General features: G+C 36.8%; 4 protein-coding genes across 8 annotated transcripts; all 4 read left to right on the plus strand.

The window, feature by feature from the left end:
- Positions 1-696: 696 nt before the first annotated feature.
- On the plus strand, positions 697-3,291 carry LOC137742575 (uncharacterized). 5 transcript variants are annotated; one of them, XM_068482484.2, is made up of 4 exons: positions 703-1,060; positions 1,710-1,850; positions 2,390-2,561; positions 2,838-3,291. In XM_068482484.2, the coding sequence occupies exons 1-3, from the start codon at positions 824-826 to the stop codon at positions 2,531-2,533; spliced, it is 522 nt and encodes a 173-aa protein (XP_068338585.2). In that variant the 5' UTR covers positions 703-823; the 3' UTR covers positions 2,534-2,561; positions 2,838-3,291. The 5 variants fall into 5 exon arrangements, with proteins under 5 accessions (XP_088535202.1, XP_068338585.2, XP_068338584.2 ...); XM_088679075.1 differs by having other exon boundaries at positions 708-1,027; XM_088679076.1 differs by lacking the exon at positions 2,838-3,291 and having other exon boundaries at positions 697-1,060; positions 2,337-2,477.
- Positions 3,292-8,147: 4,856 nt separating this feature from the next.
- LOC137741441 (uncharacterized) lies at positions 8,148-11,230 on the plus strand. The gene is made up of 3 exons (XM_088679077.1): positions 8,148-8,488; positions 10,398-10,535; positions 10,836-11,230. The coding sequence occupies exons 1-3, from the start codon at positions 8,267-8,269 to the stop codon at positions 10,980-10,982; spliced, it is 507 nt and encodes a 168-aa protein (XP_088535203.1). The 5' UTR covers positions 8,148-8,266; the 3' UTR covers positions 10,983-11,230.
- Positions 11,231-12,594: 1,364 nt separating this feature from the next.
- LOC137741330 (uncharacterized) lies at positions 12,595-15,992 on the plus strand. The gene is made up of 3 exons (XM_068481051.2): positions 12,595-13,284; positions 15,168-15,305; positions 15,601-15,992. The coding sequence occupies exons 1-3, from the start codon at positions 13,063-13,065 to the stop codon at positions 15,745-15,747; spliced, it is 507 nt and encodes a 168-aa protein (XP_068337152.2). The 5' UTR covers positions 12,595-13,062; the 3' UTR covers positions 15,748-15,992.
- A 1,342-nt stretch (positions 15,993-17,334) lies between these two features.
- On the plus strand, positions 17,335-19,197 carry LOC137742574 (uncharacterized). Its single transcript, XM_068482482.2, has 3 exons — positions 17,335-17,617; positions 18,526-18,666; positions 18,934-19,197. The coding sequence occupies exons 1-3, from the start codon at positions 17,396-17,398 to the stop codon at positions 19,078-19,080; spliced, it is 510 nt and encodes a 169-aa protein (XP_068338583.2). The 5' UTR covers positions 17,335-17,395; the 3' UTR covers positions 19,081-19,197.
- Positions 19,198-21,944: the final 2,747 nt, after the last annotated feature.

Consider the following 21,944-nt stretch of genomic DNA (forward strand, 5'->3'; position numbering starts at 1 on the left):
TTTTTTGGTGTCACAAGATTCAACAAAAGTATTTGGACAAAAATGCCCCCCAAACAAAATCTTCAAAAGCAACCCAAAATAAGGCATCAAATGTGGCAGGGGTATTTTTGTCATTTAAACAATGTTTTTTTCTTTTAATAATTACTATTTTTGTACTTTTATTTTAATTAGTATATCAAAATAGGTTAGTAATAATGTGATTCAATCAGCTGTTCATTCAACATTATTTTCTCTACTTTTAAACACGTTCAAAACATCTTAAGAGACGTGTAATGTCGGTTATAAAAAAAGTTCTTTCGCACGCGGATAATAATGTGATTAATTTAGTTGTCAAATAAATTTTTTTTAAACAAAGGATATTATCTACATTAAAGGGGAGGGGGTCGGCTTAGCCTCACAATGGGCTAGTAATAATGTGATTCAACCAGTTGTTTATTAAATATTATTTTCTCTATTCTTAATGTAAATTTGATACATATCGATTTTATTATATGAATTCAGTTGCTTTAAATGATTTATGAGGGTTTTTTTTAGCATGATCTAACATTATTCATTTACTTCAAATATTTGACTTTTCTTTAATTAAATTACGCATATAAATACATTTAAAACGTATAAGTAACATATTATGATTCAAAACATATTTTCTGTGCGCGTGAGAGCATGGCTAGTGAATTTAAAAAGATGAATAAATAAAACTTAAATTTACCCCTGCAGAATCGGTTTTGTTCAATTACGCGGAAGCACTTTGGTTCCCTGCCCGTAGTTCGGACATTTTTGGGGTTTTCAACGTTCTTCTTCGTTGTTCCAGTCTTCCAGAGAGATGAGAGAAGAGAGTTTGGCTCCGAAATTGGAGGATGCAAAGAAGTATCTCGAGGTGACGCAGGTCGAGTCAGAGGCCGTGTCGCGACTCGTTTTTCCAAGCGACAGGAGTATATACGATCATTTCGTTGAGTCAGGCATCCGAGTCGACCGAGTCCAACCCGGATTCGTCGTCTGCACTTTCAAAGTCCCTCCCCGCCTCACCGTGAGTCTTCCCACCGCTCACCCACTTTTACTCGTATAATTTCTGGAATTAGCTTCTGTTTTTATTTATTAAAATCCTAATAACTAATCTATGCTAGGTTAGGATTTGAATCCATCAGTAATTTGGATTAATTAAGAGCACAAAAAATAAAATTAGGTTTTGTAGCGAAAAAATATACAAAATTAGGGTCAATAACTTCCAATTGAGCTTGTAGCTTTACAACAATAACAAAGCCTTAATCCCACTATGTCGGGTGGGCGGTATTAATCTTAGAACTGCGCTCTGTTTTGCCCCAAGTCTACCTTTAGCTCAAGTATGCCATATATTTTCTTATAGTCTCTTTCTAAGTCTTCGTAGGATAGAGGAAGTATTGGAATGTGAGGCATTACCAATTGGCAATAGGAGGGAGTGTCCCATTGATTTTAAACTATTAGCCAAGATTCCCTTGCACGATGTGGGATTCATACTCTCGAGTGGAGGATCTTGAGTATTTAAGAATCAAGCTTTTATCTTGAACTGTCAAATTCACAGGTGGATTTGATTGATATAGAAACCTTTGATTCTTTTCCTAACAGCTCAAATTTTTTTAGTGGGAGATTTGATGCAATTAGTATTGGTGATATTTATTGAAAACACGAGTTGCTTGTGAGTAATTTTGGAAATGTGTTTCTATTGTTTGCAGGATAGAGCTGGAAATCTGGCTAATGGTGCAATTGCAACCCTTGTTGATATGGTTGGTGCCTCTACTGTTTTTGTTCCACATATCCCTATGAACGTTTCAGTGGATATGTCCATCTCGTACATGGCAAATGCGAAGCTTAATGTAAGCAAAGCTTTCACTAAGTCGTAAATCCCCTTTTTTTTGTTTCAGATTTATGTTCTCCATGGCAACCTCTGAATTGGCCATACATGTCCACGTTCAATCTAGCATCTTGCAAATGTATGAACTTGTGTGCTGGAAAACCCATTATAGGTCTGGTTTCGATGGATTGGAATTATTTCCCTTCGTATTTTGATTTTCAGAATTTGGTTACTGTAATGGATAGTTGTGTCTCTCTATTTTTCTCAAGGTCATAGGTTTAACTCTCATGAATATGAGTTTGATCTACCGTGAGTATTTTTTGTCAAAAGGAAAGAATGATTATCATTTCTAAACAATCTTTTAGGATCATTTCCATGCACATTTGGCTATGTTCTTATGTTTCTAATATTGGGATTTTTCCTACTCGTCGTGTGCTGGTGTTATATGATTCTCGTTTGGATAATTCTTGCTTGAACATCTTTTCTCTGTATCGTTTGATTTTATCAGATTGTTCGAAGAGAGCTATAGCATCTGATCACTTTCGATCTCTCAAATTGCAGGATGAGTTAGAGATCACCTCAAAACGGTTAGGACAAAGAGGACGTTATTCTGGAACCTATGTACTTCTAAGAAACAAAGCATCTGGAGAGATTATTGCTGAAGGTCGACATTCGTTGTTTCGTTCATCTTCCAGCAAACTCTGAGTCCTTTCCACGTATACAAGTATAAACGGTATGCGTGAAGAGCACTATCCATTTATGGTTGGTTTCTTCTTGTAACTATTTTTTAAAATAATCAGAATGTTAGAAGGACGTAACCAAATTGATTATTAGCCCATATTCTTCCCTCTTGTAATACATACAAGATATGATTTATATGTAAGAGATTAAGGCCGATTAAGATCGATTAGTAGTTAGCGATTAGTAGTTAGCGCGGCTGTTATTCTTCTATCTGCTTCGTTCATTTCGAAAAGTTATAGGAATTCTTATGTAGAATTCAATTATGCAGGCGAGGAAGTGTTAAATTTCACTCCATGGTGCATGGAAGTAAAAGGCTGCTTCTATGAATGAAATTTTCATATCACACACTACTGTGAGTTTTCTACTTGAAGAATGTTTATGCATGCGTACAACAGATAAAATTATGACAACGGGGAACTCCGATGAAGATTGTAGTTTGGGAAATGAGCGGTGAAAGATTAACTGTAAGTAATTGAACAGTTGACTTAAATCGAAACAAAGAAAGTTTGTTAAAAGTACGACTCTGATTACTTAGTACTACAATTTAGTGGTATTCATCTTCACTTCTAAGTGAAAGATTTTAAGTTTGATTCTCGCCAAATTTAAACCATATTATTGGAACTCATTATGAAGATAAGCCTACTCACTCCCTTATAATGTAATATTGTTTGTTCAAAAAATGAAGAAAAGAAATCGGACTCTAGTAGGCTAGACTACTGAAGGTGGACCTGTATTCATTTATTAATACTATATAACTCATCATTTAGAGCATCTCTAAAGGAGATGCCAAAAGTCCACATTAGTAGTAATAGTAAAAAAAATAATATTAGTGTTTTCAACGTAAATGTTAATCCTTATGGGGCATAACGTGGATTGACAACAAAGGTGTTTGCTGTCAAACTTGACAACAACTTCAAATACATTTTTAATTGATTAATAAATACTTTTTATTTTTTTTCTTTTGTTCTAAAAATATTTATTACCATTGTAAAAAGTAAATAACATAATAAATAATAATTTAATTTGGCATATCGAGTGAAAATCAAAACTAAAAAAATAACATCAAAGTGCCACATAGGCTTCAATTTAAATTTTATGTTTAAAATTTGACATCTCATTAAAAATGCTCTTAATTGTCAATCATTTCATTATGCTTTATCTATATTATAATGAAAAAATTAATAACATCGCATGTTTGTGTAACCGTCAATCACCAAAGAAGTCCAAAGAGCCAATACAAATAGTTTCGCAACCTTATAAAAAGCCCAATAATACAATAAAGCTAGTTGATTGGTTAACTATTGATGTACTTTGAAAAAAAAATCTTCTGCTGTGATGTGAGAAAAAAATATTTCTTTGTATTTTTAGCATTTTTTTCACTCAAAATTGTGAAAAAAAAAGTTGAAGCTGAATGTTTACCAAATAAAAAAAAGCTTTTATAATCACATTTTTCAGAATCATCTCAATACCAAATCAAGACTAAATTTGGTCGTTGCTCTTGACATTTTAACGGTTAAGTCGTGCTGAGTTGTTTATTCTTTATTGATCAATCGGATGAAGGTTATAGGTTCAGGAAGTTCTGATGGAGAAGGCGAAGAGGTCTCTGGGGCTGAACTCGGACGCGTCAGAGACCGTTTCGTGAGTCGCCATCCCTGCTCTCCAAATCGGAAAGTCCAGCTTCTACAATTTCTTCGCTGTAAGAGGTATCCGAGTCGACCGAGTCGACCCCGGTCTCGTCGTCTGCACTTTCAAGGTCCCTCCCCGCCTTCTCGTCATTCAACTAATCTATAAGTTTCGCTTTTGTTATTTAAATATTTGTTGAATTTAATTATTAATTAACTTGGATTTTTTTAATTTTATTTATCGATTAAATTAGTCGATTGTTTAAGGTTTTTATAGTACTTCAGGAAATTTCAGATGTAGACTCTAAGCCTAACTAGTTTTATTTTCATGAAAAGCATTATCCTATGGCTACTCATATGACTGAACCACCACGGGGTGTCCAAAGTGATTAAAGCAAATTTCAGGTCTATATTTCATACGGTTGGTCCTGAGTTTGATTCTTGGTAATGGTGAATCAGTGATGATGGCTAAAAGAGACTAAAATACATATGTAAGTTTTCCCGACCCTCAAAAGAGTAGAATATCATGACTTCGCCACCAGCTGGTCCCTTTTTCAAAAAATAAAAAATAAAAATAAATAAAGGGCCTACTTGTAAGATTGAAGTCTCTTCGCATAATATTTTAACATTTTGTTTTTTAGTTTTTAGCTAGAAATCAAAAGTTCTTTTAATATGATTGAAAGTACTTTTGATGAAAATGTTTTTGAAACCAATTCTTACTAAAATTCTAAGTAGATCATGAGAAAACACTTAAAGGGCTACATATGTAGTGATTGTTCCAAAAGCACTTAAATTGCTTTCGAAATTCAAAATCAATTTCATCAAAAGTGCTTTCAATCTTTTTAAAAGCACTTCCAAACGAATATTAAAAAGATTTAGTTTCATGTGAGAGATTTTGAATGTTCTTCTTAATAATTTGTTTCCAGGATAGAGATGGAAATTTGGCAAATGGTACAAATGCAAACCTCGTTGACATAGTTGGTGGTTCCTTAGCTTATGGTGCAATTCCAAGTCTCCCTATGGGCTATGAATGTTTCTGTCGACATTTCCATCTTTTATGTGTCAACTGCCAAGCTTCATGTAAGCCAAATCTTTCCACTCCGATCCTCTTCTTCTTGATGAATATGTGCTACGATTTCGCTTGGTATTTTCCAATCTCTTTAGTCAACTAGGAGGAAATTTGAACTTTGAACATCTTCTGACGGTAGAAAAAGAGATCGAAGTAGCATGAGATTAAGAGCTGATTGGTTAACACACAGATGATCATTGTATCGTTCCAATCTTAATCATTGGATGTCCCGAAGAGACCTCTAAGGTCATCTCCAACCGACCTGGCCAAAGGGCCATAGGCTAGAAAATAGCCGGTTTTGACACGAAAACCTTCTCCAATCGAGGGCTAAGCCAAAAGGCTTGTGGGCTCCACCCGGCCAAAAATTGGAGAACCAGCCAAGAGCAGCCAGCCAGCTAGCCATATAGCCTAGCCCAAACACATGCTACCTAACATCATGCTGACGACATGTTACTGTTGGATTTGACCTTTTTTTTTTAGACGAAATTTAAAAAAAAAATCTAATTTGTTTTCCTATAAATACCTAGGTCATTTCTACCCCATTTCTCACATTATTTTCATTATTCCATACTATATTACCTCATTTTATTTCAATTCTTCACCAATTTTTCACATCATTTTCATTATATAAAAATAAGAAATCTGGAAGCTTATTAATTTAGCGACAAGTGGCACTCAAAATATGTCTGAAAATCTTATTTTAATATGGTAGTTTAATTCAATTAACCATATTAATTCAATTAAAATAATAAATTACTGAGGGGGCTAAAAAATAGCCCCCTTGGGTTGGATATGGGTTTTTTGTCAAACGCTATGTTTTGGCCTATGACCTTTTGGTCTCCTCGGTTGGAGATGGTATAAACTATGGTATCTCACTGTTTATTAAAAAATAATTTATTGCTGAGCTATAGGGCTAAACATGGCTCCTTGGCTCTCTTTCGGTTAGAGATTACCTAACATTTTGATGTCAAATTACAGCATGAGCTAGAGATAACAAGGATTTTAGGAAGAAAAGAAAGTTATTGTGGAACAATAGTAATTTTCAAAAATAAATCAACGAGAAAGATAATAGTTGAAGGGCGACATTCATTGTTTCGTTTAAATGCTGGTCTCGTTCCCAAACTCTAATGAGTCATTCCCACATTCATATATATGAAGGGATCTCTAGAGGTCACATCTCTATTAAAAAAATTATATAAATATGGTATGAAAAATATGGTAAAAGTATCATTTTTGTATTTAGTTCAAAAAGTTCACTCTTTTGTCCGTTCAAAGATTTCATTGTTATTCTTGTTATAAAAAAAATAAAAAAAAAGGTCATAAACAAGATGGAAATGATTTCATTTACGCGCGTCATGCACTTACATACATGTTCTAACATTTGTTTTGCCATGGAATAGAACATATTGTTGATATGCATTTGATATTGAACAAAATGTACAAACATGTAACTTACATTTTCGACAATATTAACGTGCATCTATAATTTTTTAAAGAACAAACATACTGCTTAGAGAATGTTTATCTGGTTAGTATTCAAGCACTGCTGCTGATGTCACCAAACATAAGAATTTCTCACGAGACCTCGAAAGCAAAACAATGATGGGCTATGGCACATGGACGAGTTCACAATTATCCCAATCTAATGGCAGCACATAAGCCTATTGTTGCTCACTGTGGTAAATAGTTATTTGCATCATTTTTTTAATAATGACACTTAATATTTATTTGCAGAATATAATTTAAATTAGTTAAATAAAGAACACAGAATATACCCTACTGAAACTTGAATCCTCCGCCCATCCCCACCCACTCCTCCCTTTCCCACCCATTCCTGCATCGAGGCAGATTGTCTGCCCTCCTGTTTAGGTGTCCTTCTCATCTTCTTCTATTTTGTTTAGTTACGGTTAAGCCACGTCAACATTTTATATTGATTTTTTTTTTATAAAGATAATAAGACAAAAAAACAATAGAAATATAAACTATTGACGTGTTTTAACCGTGACTGCACAAATAGAAGGGGATGAGAATGACACCCAAACAGGAGGGCAGACAATCTGCCTCCTTCCTGCCTTTCCCATCATCTCTTTAGTGTTTATTCTTGGTGCACTTGGCCACCATCCCCATCACCGGAATTGGCATCAACCCAGCTCGGAGTCTTGGGGCTGCCATCATTTCCTATACGCGTCCTCTTCGACATCGTAGAATTTCTCAAGATAATTGTCGTCATCGTCGTTGTAGTGGTCTGGAACTGAATGGTGTGGCGCGGCGGTGTTGTGATTTGTGGGTTCCTCGAGGAAGTTGAGACCCTCGTGGTCGTCGTAGATAGGAAGCGAGTCGCCATTCAAGGTGGGGATCGGGGCCGAGGAGGGAGACATTCCGCATTCGTCCAGTTTTTTGTTTTTGTTTTTATTTAACTAATTTTTGTTAAACAAAAGATTTTTTTAGGCAAAATGGTTATTGATATTTGCATAATTCATCACTTTGATTTTTAAGATTTGAAATCAATATAATTGTTCCTCATTGTTCATCATTAATCATTTTAGTTATTCTGTGAATAATTATGTTAAATAAAGATTAAAATGACAAAACTATCCTCAATTTAATAAACAATAAGTCAAAATGATTTGACAAAAATTGATTGTATTTTTATAATTTTATCCTTATTTAATGGAGATTTTTCAAGAAATGATCAAAATGATTGATGTGAACAAACTCAGAATCAATTATATCGATTTTAAATCTCAAAAACCAAAATAAATAGTTATGCAAATCTAAAGAATTATTTTGAATAAAAAATTAAACAATGTTTAGCGGGAGATGTGATATCATGTGATTGCAGGGGAACACCAGCTCACTGTTCGCGATATGTGATATCATTGGATTGCAGGGGAACACCAGCTCACCAACGGTATAGAAAAAATAAATTCTCGCACTTTTTCAAGCCAGCCTTTGGTCTTTACATTCCAAGTTTTCAACGCCGGAGCGAGTCGTGACTCGTGAGAAATGGATCCGAATGAACAAGGTAATACTAATATGGGGAGGGCGAAGAGGTTTCTGGGGCTGACTCGGGACAAGCCAGAGGCCGTGAAAGGACTCGCGGTTCCAGAACAGGCAGCCGGCGCGGGAAAGAGCTTCTATGACGCTTTCGCTGTTGCGGGAATCCGAGTCGACCGAGTCGAACCCGGACTCGTCGTCTGTTATTTCAAGGTCCCTCCCCGCCACACCGTAAGTCATCTAATTAATTCACTTCCCTCCTTGTTTGGTTACAATTGCATGTAAGTTTTGTATTGCATTTCTTGAAATTTGGATTAGTAAAACCATCATCAAACGCCGAATTAGCTCGAATTGTTGGTAATTTAAGCTGTATTTTAATTCTTTTCAGTTGTTATGTGAATCGAATGTCGGAAATGTTAAATTTGCAACCAATTTAATCTCCACTTGCTTAGTGTAAATATATGGTTTATATGATATATATATATATATATATATATATATATAATGTCTAAAAATCTATAAGAAACCTATTAGTATTTGACAATTTGTTGTGAGGAAGCACAACAATGGGTCCCACACACACAAGTCGCTATTGTTGATATTCCCCCCATTTTAGCTTTCGAAAGAAACAATTATGAGGTGCTACCAAAAGGCCTTGGCAATATGTGTGTGGGGTATCATTGTTTATAAAGCACTACATGCTCATCTCATGAGCTGATGTGGACTCTCAATCTCAAATCTAAGCCACCAAAACCAACAATTTTTACCTTAGCTTGATTCGAGCCATCTCTAAATTCACGTCTCACGATCCAAATGCAAATAGAGCTCCACCTTAACTACATGCAACAAATTCCAAATGAGATATTCAACTTCAAATATTGTGACAGTCACCAATTCAAGCGTTGCCTGGGGCCTAATACCAATTGTTGTCCGAAAGCACACTAACGTGTCACATCCCGGCCCGGGACGGATCACTTCTCGGGCCCGCTCCACCATCGTAGCACGATATTGTCCGTTTTGGGCTTACCATTCCCTCACGGTTTTGTTTTTGGGAACTCACGAGCAACTTCCCAGTGGGTCACCCATCATGGGATTGCTCTCGCGCGCTACTCGCTTAACTTCAGAGTTCCTATGGAACCCAAAGCCAGTGAGCTCCCAAAAGGCATCATGCTAGGTAAGGATGGGAATATACATTTAAGGATCACTCCCATGGGCGATGTGATAAGTCACAATTCACCCCCCTTAGGGGCCTGACGTCCTCGTCGGCACACCACGGCCAGGGTTAGGCTCTAATACCAATTGTCACATCCCGGCCCGGGACAGATCACTTCCCGGGCCCGCTCCACCACCGTAGCATGATATTGTCCGCTTTGGGCTTACCATTCGCTCATGGTTTTGTTTTTGGGAACTCACGAGCAACTTCCCAGTGGGTCACCCATCATGGGATTGCTCTCGCGCGCTACTCGCTTAACTTCAGAGTTCCGATGGAATTCGAAGCCAGTGAACTCCCAAAAGGCCTCGTGCTAGGTAAGGATGGGAATATACATTTAAGGATCACTCCCCTGGGCGATGTGGGATGTCACAAACGGGTCTCAGACACATGAGTTGATATTGCGATATTTCTTCCACTTTAGCCACCCAGAGAAATGGTGTATAGGGTTTTACCAAAAAACCTCGACCATGTGTGGTACCATTGTTTATGAAGCACTAGATGCTCATCTCACTAGCCGATGTGGGATTCTCAATTTGGCTCAAACCTAAGTCACCAAACCCAACAGTGTTCTCACAATGAGGTTGAATTTTGTGCTTTCAACATCTTAGGACTATCACACTTAATGGTCACAAATTAGAAAGCGCTACGTTTGAGGGGACGTGTTGAGGGTATTTCACAATGAGGATGGAAGTTTCATATTCCACTTTTGCATTGCCTATTCGAAACGTAATATGTGTAAGCGTATCTCCACCCGAAATAGGATTGAGCATGCCATAGAGTCCCATTACTTGAACCAAGTTCCTAGTATAATCATATTGAACTTCTTAGCCCTCTTAACCAAACAGTTTTATGTTGGACACTTGAGTACAATTGGTGTGTTTTAAAATGTCAAAAAATTTTAGTTTTAGTTCTTGTTTGTGTTTGCAGGATAGAAGTGGAAACTTGGCAAATGGTGCAATTGCAAACCTTGTCGATCTTGTTGGAATTTCTCTGGAATTTGGTGAGGGACTCTGTAGTGTTTCAATCGACATGTCTATCTCGTATTTCTCTACAGCGAAGATTAATGTAAGCATAGCCTTCCCCTCAAATCCCTGTTTCCGTATGAAATTTCATTCAGTCCAGCATCCTTAATGGACTTTCTGGGCGAATTTCCGTCCCCTAGTACGACGTATATGCATCGCCAGTATTAATCAAAGCTGTACTGGTAGAAAGTTTGTTTGTTGCAAATGATCTCTCTTCAATTTTCTGTTTCTAGTGTTGGGATTTACCTTGTCATGCGCGCTTCACCTCTCGTTCGAATTTTCTCGGATGTTCCCGAAATGACTCTTATCAGGCGATACTTTTTCCTTTCATGTCAAATTGCAGGACAAGCTAGAGATCACCTCAAAAAGAATAGGAAGAAGAGGAGGTTATACGGGAACGGTGGTAGTTTTGAGAAACAAAACAACGGGGGAGATTATTGCCGAAGGTCGACATTCGTTGCTCCGTTCACGTCGTTCTAGCAAACTCTGAGTTTCAACCTCCCTCCCCTTGAAAATTCGATGGCGATGGTCTTGAGGTACGACAACAAACAACTAGGCACAAGTTCTGGTGGATTCCACGTACGCTCTTTACATTTATGTAACATTCGCCGTTCTGAACCATAATTTAAAGAACGAATGAAATTAGAATTGTTTTAAAAGCTGTATATTGGTATCATATTATGTAGCTTATGTATGAACACGTCTTACTTCCAAGATAAGATCTTTGAGATTAGTTTATCTCTGAAGAACCTCCGCTAGCAATTCCGAGTAATAACGATCACAAAGAAGTGAAGAACCAACTTCAATTGCTTGAGAGTATTAAAAGACGGAAGAGGACCAGCCTTCATAAGAGATACAAGTATTACGATGACGACAACAACAAACTTTAATCCCATTAAGTGGGGTATGCTGTATAAATTCTAAAACACTACTGTGCTCGGTTTTGCATCAAGTCTTCCATCGACTGGTGATAATTTCACATGTGACACCCCCATTAATTCTCTAGCTTCTACTCTTCACTTTCACTTCTTTCATTCTGACCTTATCAAGGGGCTTGAGTATGATCGATGACAAATCCAACTTTCAAATCTACTGTCGCTGACTTCCGATCAAAGCCCACGTCTACTCGATGGCAATTTATAGTGTCCTTCTCCGACATAAGGGAGGGTTAGAACAAAAACTAGGGAGGGAGAAAGAGGTAGAAAGAGATAGAATTGAGGGGAAGGCAGAGATGGGTGGGAGTGGGTGCGGAGGTCGGAGACTCCGGCAGAAAATCAGAGTTCAATTTTTTCAATTAACTTTTTTTTGTTTTTATTTAATTTATTTTCTTTACGAGATAGGTTCGATTCTTGCAAAAAGCGAATTCAAACCACATTATTGGTAACTTATTGTGAAACTAAGCCCGTCATCTTCCGGCTAGCGTAAATAATGTCATAAAGATAGTATACAGTGTTGTGTTTGGCTCATATACTTATGAGTTGGCAACAATTTTGTAATTGTAACTTTATGAATGCTTGGCTTTCGGTTGTGGCATGGAAGACATGGTGAAGCCCGTCATCTTCCAGCTAGCGTAAATAATGTCATAAAGATAGTATACAGTGTTGTGTTTGGCTCATATACTTATGAGTTGGCAACAATTTTGTAATTGTAACTTTATGAATGCTTGGCTTTCGGTTGTGGCATAAATAATGTCATAAAGATAGTATACAGTGTTGTGTTTGGCTCATATACTTATGAGTTGGCAACAATTTTGTAATTGTAACTTTATGAATGCTTGGCTTTCGGTTGTGGCATGGAAGACATGGTGAAACTAAGCCCGTCATCTTCCGGCTAGCGTAAATAATGTCATAAAGATAGTATACAGTGTTGTGTTTGGCTCATATACTTATGAGTCGGCAACAATTTTGTAATTGTAACTTTATGAATGCTTGGCTTTCGGTTGTGGCATGGAAGACATGGTGACTGCCACAAGCAAAGTCGGAAGCAAGAAAATCTTGACTTTGTGTTTGCTTGCACGCAACTGTGCATGTTTTATTTTCTATGCATTAAATGGCACATGGAGAAAAAGTTGTACTCTATAGGCTAGGTATAAAAAAGGGAGTTGCCGTGTGAACTTCCGGAGGAGAACACAAAGGAGAGAAAATAGAGAGTGAGAGTGAGAAACTCTTGGGGGTAGAGTGAGGTTCTTGAGAAAATTCTGTGAGTGTACAAGGGATTGGGGTTTGAGTTATGTTGATTTAACTCAAGTGTATCTTGTACTAGTTATTCTCATAGTGAAGAGTAATATCTCTCCGAGGATGTAGTTAGGATTTTGCCGAACCTCGTAATTCTTTCGGTGTCTTTATTTCTTATATTTTAAACTGTTCAACTGTCGATTTGTAGTTTGATGAGATGATCTGAATTTGGTTTTGTCCTGACCAGCCAAAGCACAACATACAGGCCATGTCACTGTATCAGTCATCCATTACCTGAAAATTTTTCCCCATACGTACGTACATACTTTTTCCAGTGAGCAAGGTCTTTGCTGTTTAAATTCGAACCAGGCCGGAGCGAGTCGTGACTCGTGAGAGATGGATCCGAATCAACAAGGTAATAGTAATATGGAGGGGGCGAAGAGGTTTCTGGGGCTGACTCCGGTCGAGTCAGAGGCCGTGTCGCGACTCGCGGTTCCAGAATGGGCAGCCGGCGCGAGAAAGTGCTTCTACGACGCTTTTGCTGTCGCGGGAATCCGAGTCGACCGAGTCGAACCCGGACTCGTCGTCTGTTCTTTCAAGGTCCCTCCCCGCCTCACCGTAAGTCATCTAATTAGTTCACTTCCCTCCTCGTTTTGTTACATTTGCAAGTAAGTTTTGTATTGCATTTCTTGAAATTTAAAATCATCATCAAAAAAAAAAAAAAAAAATCATCATCAAAAGCCAAATTAGCTTGAAATGCTGGTAATTTAAGCTGTATTTTAATTCTTTTTAGTTGTTATGTGAGTCGGATCTGGGGAATGTTAAGTTCGCAACCAAACATTTTTGAATTTATGTACAATTGGTGTGTTTTGATATGTCAAATGGAATTGGAACCTATCCGGATCTATTTTGTAGGGATCATAAGGATTCTCACATTTTAGCTATTCAACGTGTATCGTACGGTCAGAAATTATTTCATTTTTTTTGTTTAAAATTAAATATAAATAGTATTTGACGAAAACTGACTGCACGATATATGATAAATGGTCCACAAAATAGATCCGGAGAGAATCCCTTTCCATGTCAAAGTTTTAGTTTTAGTTCCTAATTTGGAGCAAGGATCCTCTCCGAATCCTCTTTGTGGGATCCAAGGATCAATCAATTTTATCTGTTCATCGTATATTGCGTAGTCAGTTTCGTTAGACACTATTTATATTCAATTTAAAATTTAAAATTTAAAATGATTTCTAATCGCACGATATACGATAAACGAACAAAATTAATTGATTATCTAGATCTCTACAAAAAGTATCCGAAGAGGATCCTTGTTCCCTAATTTGAGTGGGTTTGTCCTTTGGCCTTTTTATGTGGATGATGGCCAGTAGAAAAAATGGAAGACTAACAAACGGAAAATTAACAACGGCAGAATTAAAAATGGTCAAGGGTAAAACTGAAAATTTATTAGGTACTTTTGGTTGGGCCATGTTTATTGGACTGATTTAGGTTAGGCTTTGTCCTAATCATTGAATAAAATTATTACATAATTTTTTGTTAAAATGTCAAATTTTGAATATAAAATTTAAATTTTGACAACTTATATGACACTTTGATATCTTTTAAAATTTTGTTCTCTCATTGATATGTAAAATTAAAGGGTAAAGTAAAAAAAATTACTTTAACTATTGGTGTCACGGCACTTTCATGCCTCATCTTTTAAAATTAATAATGTCATACCTCATTTTTAGAATTTATGTCAATGTTATACCTTCCGTTAGCTTAGTCGTTTATTTCTCAGTTAAATGTTGACGTGATTTGATCCGGACCCATTTTCTATTAAAAAATTATTAAAAAATTATTAAAACTAAAAAAATCATTTAATAATTTTTAAATAATAAAATAATAAAGAAAAGTAAAAAAAATAAAATTAAAAGATGAAGTATGAAAGTCTCGTGACATCAATAGTTGAGGTAGTTTTTTGTACTTTACCCTAATTTAAGTTATTATTTTATAAAATAAATTATTAAACTAATTAAAATTTAATAAATGATATTTAAAGTTTAATTAGTAATATGTACACCTTCCTTGATTGAAAAAATTAAAAATAAAAAAAAAGTAGGATAATTGCATTGGTCAACTCAACATTGATTATAATAAATGATTAAACTAATTAAAATTTAATAAAATATATTTAATAATTAATTAAAAAAATTAAAGTTGACAGCAACCTCTTTTGTTGCCAATCCATGTCATCGCCACATAAGATTTGACATTTTCTTTGGATATGTTTTTCTTATTAGTTTTCCTTTTAGTAGTTAAATAAAGAACACGGAATTTACCAACTTGAATCCTCCGCCCATCCCCACCCTTTCCCATCATCTCTTCATGTTTTTTTCTTGGTGCACTTGGCCACCATCCCCATAACCGGAATTGGCATCAACCCAGCTAGGAATCTTGGGGCTGCCATCATCTCCTAACCGTAAGTCATCTAATTGTGTTTGCAGGATAGAAGTGGAAAGTTGGCAAATGGTGCAATTGCAAACCTTGTCGATCTTGTTGGAATTTCTCTAGAATTTGGCGAGGGACTCGGTAGTGTTTCAACCGACATATCTATCTCGTATCTCTCTGCGGCGAAGATTGGTGTAAGCATGGCCTCCCCCTCAAATCCCTGTTTTCGTATGAAATTTCATTCAGTTCAGTATCCTTAACGGACTTTTTCTTGGCGCATTTCCGACCCTATTGTGACATATGTGTGTCGCCAGTATCGGTCAAAGTTGTACTAGTAGAAAGTTTGTTGGAAATGTCATGGGCGCTTTGTATTCGATCTGCATTTGAGCATTTCTAGCTACATATAACACACGTCTCGTTCGAATTTTCTCGGATGTCTCCAAAGGACTCTTATCATGCGATACTTTTTTCTTTCATGTCAAATTGCAGGACGAGCTAGAGATCACCTCAAAAAGATTAGGAAGAAGAGGAGGCTATACGGGAATAGTGATAGTTTTGAGAAACAAAACAACAGGGGAGATTACTGCCGAAGGTCGACATTCGTTGCTCCGTTCAAGTCGTGCTAGCAAACTCTGAGTTTCAACCTCCGTCCCCTTGAATACTCCTATGGCGACGGTCTTGACGTGTGACAACAAACAACTAGGCACAAGTTCTGGTGAATTCCACGGAGGCTCTGTACATTTATGGTCTCATTCGCCGTGCTGAACCATAAGTTAAAGAACGAATGACATGAGTATTGTCGTAAAAACTTTATATGGGTATCGTATTATGTAATTTATGTATGAACAAAACTTACTTCTAAGAAAAGATCTTTGAGATTAGCTGATCTCTGAAGAACCTCCGCTACCAATTCCGAATAATAGCGATCACAAAGAAGTGAAGAACCAACTTCAATTGCTTGAGAGTATTATAAGACGGCAGAGGACCAGCCTTCATAAGAGATACAACTATTAAGATGACGATGATGACAATAACAAAGCTTAATCTCATTAAGTGGGGTATGCTGTATGAATTATAGAACACCACTGACTTGGTTTTGCATCAAGTCTTCCGTTAACTCCAAATATTTCATGTTTTTTCTTAAAGTCTTTTTCCAAGTCTTCCTAAGTCTTTTTCCACCCCTTTTGTCCTAATCCTCTGTCTCACAATCATATTTTAACCGAAGCATCTATAGGTCTTCATTTCTCATGTCAACTTACTTAGGCGAGGGAGGACCTTTAGATTCCAAAACTTCTTGCCAAAAGTTAAGCTTCACATTTACTCCTTATACATTTCCTCTATCAATACTATCATTTACGAAAAACATACACCAAGGGATATTATCTTGAATGTGTCATGTTAACTCATCCATTACCAATGCAAAAAAGATAAGGACTTAAAGCTGAACATTGGTATAACCCTATGATTATGGGCCCTCATGAGTTCTTACTGCAGTCCTTAGTTCATCATGCATATCATTTATTGCTCAAATATATGCTATTGGTATTCTTTTCTTTAGAATCCTCTAAAAAATTTCTCTTAAAATCCTATTATACGCTTTTTCTAAGTATTTATTAAACATAAATCCACACAGAAGTTAAACTTTTCTTCGTGCACGTGAAACTATTTCAACTCAAAAAATTGCAGAAATGAACAAGGGTACTTACCTCAAAACAATGGGCCAAAAGAGACGGATATGTCACATTGCGAACTTGTGGCAGGAGCGCCACCGTTCTTCTTCAATGCAGGGGTCTAGAAAGTTCTCTCTTTAACTCGTTCGAAGAGTTCATAGTTATTAATGTACAAACGGAAATGATTTCATTTACGCATTTCGTGCGCTTACGTACATGGTTTAGCATTTGTTCAACCATGGAACATAACATATTATTGATGTGCCTTTGATATTAAACAGAACGTACAAACATGTAACGTACATTTTCGACAATATCAAAGCGCATTTATTTTTTATTAAAAAATATACATAATGCTCAGAAAATATTTATTTGGTTAGTATTCGAGCGCTGCTACTACCGTCTCCGCCGGACTTGAGAATTTCTTAGGATACTTCAAAAGCAAAACAATGATGGGCTGTGGCCCATGTACGAGTTCACAATTATCCAGATCCAATGGAAACCCACAGGCCCGTTGTTGCTCTTACGTAATACGTACCTACTTCTTCGAGCCATAATGGTCTTTTGCTCTTTACATTCCAACCATGCCCGGGGCGAGTCGCGACTCGTGAGAGATGGATCCGAATGAACGAGGTAGTACTAATATGGAGAGGGCGAAGATGTTCCTGGGGCTGACTCCGGACGAGTCAGAGGCCGTGTCGCGACTCGCTGTTCCTGAACGGCAAGCCGGCGAGGGAAAGAGCTTCTTCGACGCTTTCGCCCTTGCGGGAATCCGAGTCGTCCGAGTCGAACCCGGACTCGTCGTCTGTTCTTTCAAGGTCCCTCCCCGCCTCACCGTAAGTCATCTAATTAACTCGCTTCCCTCCTCGTTTGGTTACGATTGCAAGTAAATTTTGGTTTACATTTCTTGAAATTTGGATTAGCAAAATCATCATCAAAAGCCAAAATTAGCTTGAAATGTAGGTAATTTAAGCTGTATTTTAACTGTTTTTAGTTGTTAATTTTATATGAATTTTCTTAATTCTTTCAACATTTGCACTGGTACGATCGTTTCTCCTTACAATTTAGGGGCAATTTGCAAATTTACAAGTCAACCTATGCTTACTTTTATTTATTTAATAAATTTAATCTAAGAATTCATAAGTCACTTATTACTACGCATTATTGGTATTCATGTTCATTTGTAAGTGAGAGTCCTTAAATTCGAATCTCGGGAATGTCCACTTCGCAACCAATTTAGTCACCTCCCTTCTTAATGTAAATATATTGTTTTTTTTTTTTTTTTAAATCTAAGAATCTATATTCCCTATTAGTGTTCTCACAATGGAGTTGAATTTCAATTAATTTTGGATTGGATGATTTAATTTAATCATATGATATCAGAGCTAGGTTATCTCCGTGTCACACTTAACGGCCATAAATTAGAAGGCGCTACGTGTCAAGGGTGTTTCACCGTGAGGATGGAAGTTTCATATACTACTTTTGCGTTGTCGATCTGAAATGATTATGTGTTAATCATTCTAGTAGGGAACTAAGATACGTTTAAGAGCCTCTAATTGCTTGTTGAAAGGTAATTTGTTTAAGCGTATCGCCACCCGAAATAGGATTGAGCATGCCATAGGGTCACATTACTTGAACCAAGTTCTTAGTACAACCATATTGAACTTCTTAGACCCTCTCAACCAAACAGTTTTGAGTTTTGATATGTCAAATTTTTAGTTTTTGTTCTCAATTGTGTTTGCAGGATAGAAGTGGAAACTTGGCAAATGGTGCAATTGCAAACCTTGTCGATGTCATTGGAATTTCTTTAGAATATGGCAAGGGGCTCCCTATGATTGTTACAATCGACATGTCTATCTCGTATCTTTCTACAGCGAAGATTGATGTAAGCAAAGCCTTCCCCTCAAATCCTTGTTTCCGTATGAAATTTCAGTCAGTTCAGCACCCTTAATCGATTTTCTTGGCGAATTTCCGCCCCTATTGTGTAGAAGAGTAACCGGTATTGTTGCAAATGATCTCTTTTGGCATAAAACTTTGTTTTGCAATTTCTGTTTCTATAACAATTGATCTCTCTGTCTCGTCCTAACTTTATCGGATGTTCCTGAAATGACTTATAGCGTGCGATATTTCTTTCTTTCATGTCAAATTGCAGGACGAGCTCGAGATCACCTCAAAAAGATTAGGAAAAAGAGGAGGTTATACCGGAACGGTTGTAGTTTTGAGAAACAAAACAACAGGGGAGATTATTGCCGAAGGTCGACTTTCGATGTTCCGTGCACTTGGTTCTAGCAAACTCTGAGTTTTAATCTCAATAGGGTTCCTTTCCTTTGAAACATTTTGTATTTACCATTCATGTTTGGCCATCTAATGACTCGTATTGATTCCAAATCTTCTAATGCTACCGTTCTTAAGCAAATACTCTGCAAGTTCCATCTCAACCTCCCGCTCCTTGAATTCTTGGACGGCGATAGTCTTGAGGTTCGACAACAAACAACTTTTCTTTGTGCACGCGATAAATTTCGACTCAAAAGGAAATGAATAAGAGTATGCCTGTACTTGCCTCAAAACAATGTGCCAAAAGAGAGATGAAACATTGCAAACTTGTGCCAGAAGCGCCATTACGCGGTGGGAAAAGGCAGGTCGTTGCATCAATGCAGTGGGCTATTTGACACAACGTCCAGCTGTATATCAAGGTTTTCAAGCTTGGGGCATCAATAATAGATGGACGAGTTCCTAAACTAAGTAAAGTTTCTTGCTTGTTGGGTTCCAAACCTCCCACGTATATGGGCCAGTCTCCTATCCTTGCCGCTGTTGTGATTTACTATATCCATGTGAATTATGTCCTCTATCTCTATGAAGGAATTGTTCAATTATTGTTCACTAATAAATAATAGACGAATCATTGGTGCAGAGTCAAAAAGTTATTCTGACCTAACACCGTTGATGAAACAATCCAATAAATCCAATTATAACAAATTCTTATACGATTTCTAGTATAATTAGAAAATATTATTCTTTAGTGTTCGTAGACCTACTTAAGTAGTTATGGTAGTTACGGTTCTTCTCTCTACCTTTGAAATGCATTCTCCACACTATTTCAGATTCGCTGTGTGTGCTAAAATCGCTTGATTCACTGAAATCGTTGCCATCTCTGAGATCCATATTGAAGAATGACAATGACGGTTGTTCCTCCCGATTGTTCCTTGTGATGAAAGGAGTACAAGACTCAAAAGCACTTGTTCACTCTTTCATATACTGGGGGATTTCACTTGGAAAAGAAAATGTTCCACAATAATGGATTCGGGTCTATAACTATGGGTTCTACCAACAGACAAACTTATGCGCAACGATTTCAATTCAGGTGCAGAAATTATGAAGCTTAAAACTTCGTGAGCGCTGATATCTCCGTCAACAGTCAAGCCCTAAGTACTGTGGGACTTCGTGGTAAGAGCATCTCCATTGAGAGTTTTCAAAGCTGTCCTTATAGCTCTATGTCCTTATATATAAGGACTGTCCAATGGGAAGGAGCAGCTGTCCCTATAGTATAGAAACTGCTCAAAAATCTCCACATATAGGGAGTCCACAGGAACTCTTGAGTGGAGCCCAATGTTGATTTTGAGTGGGACAGAGGCCCTCGCCCAATCCACATGAAGGCTTTTTTTTATTTTTTTATTTTTTCAACCGATGAGAAACCAACGGTCTAGATCTAGATAGCTTCTTGTTTTTTATTTATTTATTTATTTATTTTTATTTATTTTAATGTTCTTATTGCCTAGATCAATGATTTTTTTAATCTTTTAATCCCTACTAAACTATAAGAACCTTCCATTGAGGATAATATTTATTTAGAGACTTGAAAATTCATTTGACGTAGTTTTTAAAAATGTTGGTGGGAGTTTTTATTTAAAGAATATAATCAAAGATGCTCTAAGCCTTAACCTAACCTAACCACTGATTGATGCTTTGACGTGGAACCATGGGTGGATCCATATAGGGACCCGGGAGGTCCTGGACCCTCTGGAAGCTCCGAAGAAACACTTGTGATCGACCTTCGGGACCCTTCAACAATTTGGGCAGGTGCAGCGAAGCCTCCATGGATGTGCATGCAGCAATGCTTAAAACGAAGAAGAAGAGGTTTCTAATTTTTGTTTTAATCCTCCAAATCGTCGCAACCTCCCAACTTTAAACTCAAGTTACCCCAACCCCAAGTACCATATGCCGTTCCACCACCTCTAGCTGCCTAAATTTATTTCTTCCAAATTCATTTAAGTTTTTTCAAACCTAGACTCTAGTCTCAACTCCCCATTGTAATATATATGTTACATTAACAAATTTCATCTTTGTAGAGTCATTAATTGATGCGTTATGTTGTTAAGAAGAATTTGTTGGTTTTATACTTTTATTACCTTTGAGATTAATCTTGATTATTATTATTTTATTTTTTTAAAAGCGGGACAACTAGTGGCAAGCCACGGTTATCCACCCCTTCTAGGGGCCTAGAAGACTCACAGAGGCATTTCCGCTTTCTCCTGGCCACAGTCAAGCAGACTCACTAGCTTGGAGCCTCGAACCCGAAACCTCCCTTTTTTTTGTATTTTGAGAGCCAAAATCCGCACCCTTACCATTGAGCCACTTGATGTGGTTAATTAATTTTGATTATTCAATGAACCAAATTCAATAAAAAAATAGTGCTATGGAACTAAACTAGTCTAATATTTTTTTTTGAACTTTTATTTTGGGACCTCCCAATCTTGAAATCCTCGATCCGTCACTGCATAGAACCCTTTTGTACCCTCATCCTTTATTAACATAAAAATCTAATCATGTGATCCACAACTAGTTGACATATCTAGCATCGCCCAAACCCAAAATGTAGACAATGAAATGGAATCCGGATCCATTCATCGTACAATAAGAAATCATTTGATTTTTTTATTTAAAATTAAACACAAATAATATCTAATAAAAACTTATTTCATAATGTACGATAAACAGTTAAACATTGGAGATTCTTATAATCCTCCTAAGGTGGATTTAGAGAGGATTCTCTTCCAATAAAAGGTAGTGAAAAATCATTTCAGTACCTAACTCCCGCAATAATTACGAAAAAAGGGTCATATATATTCCCGGTTTACAAAAATTAATGATTTGATAATATAGATT

Source organism: Pyrus communis, chromosome 11, assembly GCF_041283825.1.
Source record: "Pyrus communis isolate YQ-2024b chromosome 11, ASM4128382v1, whole genome shotgun sequence".
Lineage (NCBI taxonomy): Eukaryota > Viridiplantae > Streptophyta > Magnoliopsida > Rosales > Rosaceae > Pyrus > Pyrus communis.

Bases quoted from the DNA above. Each gene is read 5' to 3' on its own strand.
- LOC137742574 (XM_068482482.2), top strand. From the start codon at position 17,396: ATGGATCCGAATGAACGAGGTAGTACTAATATGGAGAGGGCGAAGATG. The intron at 17,618-18,525 runs GTAAGTCATCTA...TTGTGTTTGCAG, and splicing joins AGGTCCCTCCCCGCCTCACC to GATAGAAGTGGAAACTTGGC. The intron at 18,667-18,933 runs GTAAGCAAAGCC...GTCAAATTGCAG, and splicing joins TTTCTACAGCGAAGATTGAT to GACGAGCTCGAGATCACCTC.
- LOC137741330 (XM_068481051.2), top strand. From the start codon at position 13,063: ATGGATCCGAATCAACAAGGTAATAGTAATATGGAGGGGGCGAAGAGG. The intron at 13,285-15,167 runs GTAAGTCATCTA...TTGTGTTTGCAG, and splicing joins AGGTCCCTCCCCGCCTCACC to GATAGAAGTGGAAAGTTGGC. The intron at 15,306-15,600 runs GTAAGCATGGCC...GTCAAATTGCAG, and splicing joins TCTCTGCGGCGAAGATTGGT to GACGAGCTAGAGATCACCTC.
- LOC137742575 (XM_068482484.2), top strand. From the start codon at position 824: ATGAGAGAAGAGAGTTTGGCTCCGAAATTGGAGGATGCAAAGAAGTAT. The intron at 1,061-1,709 runs GTATAATTTCTG...TATTGTTTGCAG, and splicing joins CCGCTCACCCACTTTTACTC to GATAGAGCTGGAAATCTGGC. The intron at 1,851-2,389 runs GTAAGCAAAGCT...CTCAAATTGCAG, and splicing joins TGGCAAATGCGAAGCTTAAT to GATGAGTTAGAGATCACCTC.
- LOC137741441 (XM_088679077.1), top strand. From the start codon at position 8,267: ATGGATCCGAATGAACAAGGTAATACTAATATGGGGAGGGCGAAGAGG. The intron at 8,489-10,397 runs GTAAGTCATCTA...TTGTGTTTGCAG, and splicing joins AGGTCCCTCCCCGCCACACC to GATAGAAGTGGAAACTTGGC. The intron at 10,536-10,835 runs GTAAGCATAGCC...GTCAAATTGCAG, and splicing joins TCTCTACAGCGAAGATTAAT to GACAAGCTAGAGATCACCTC.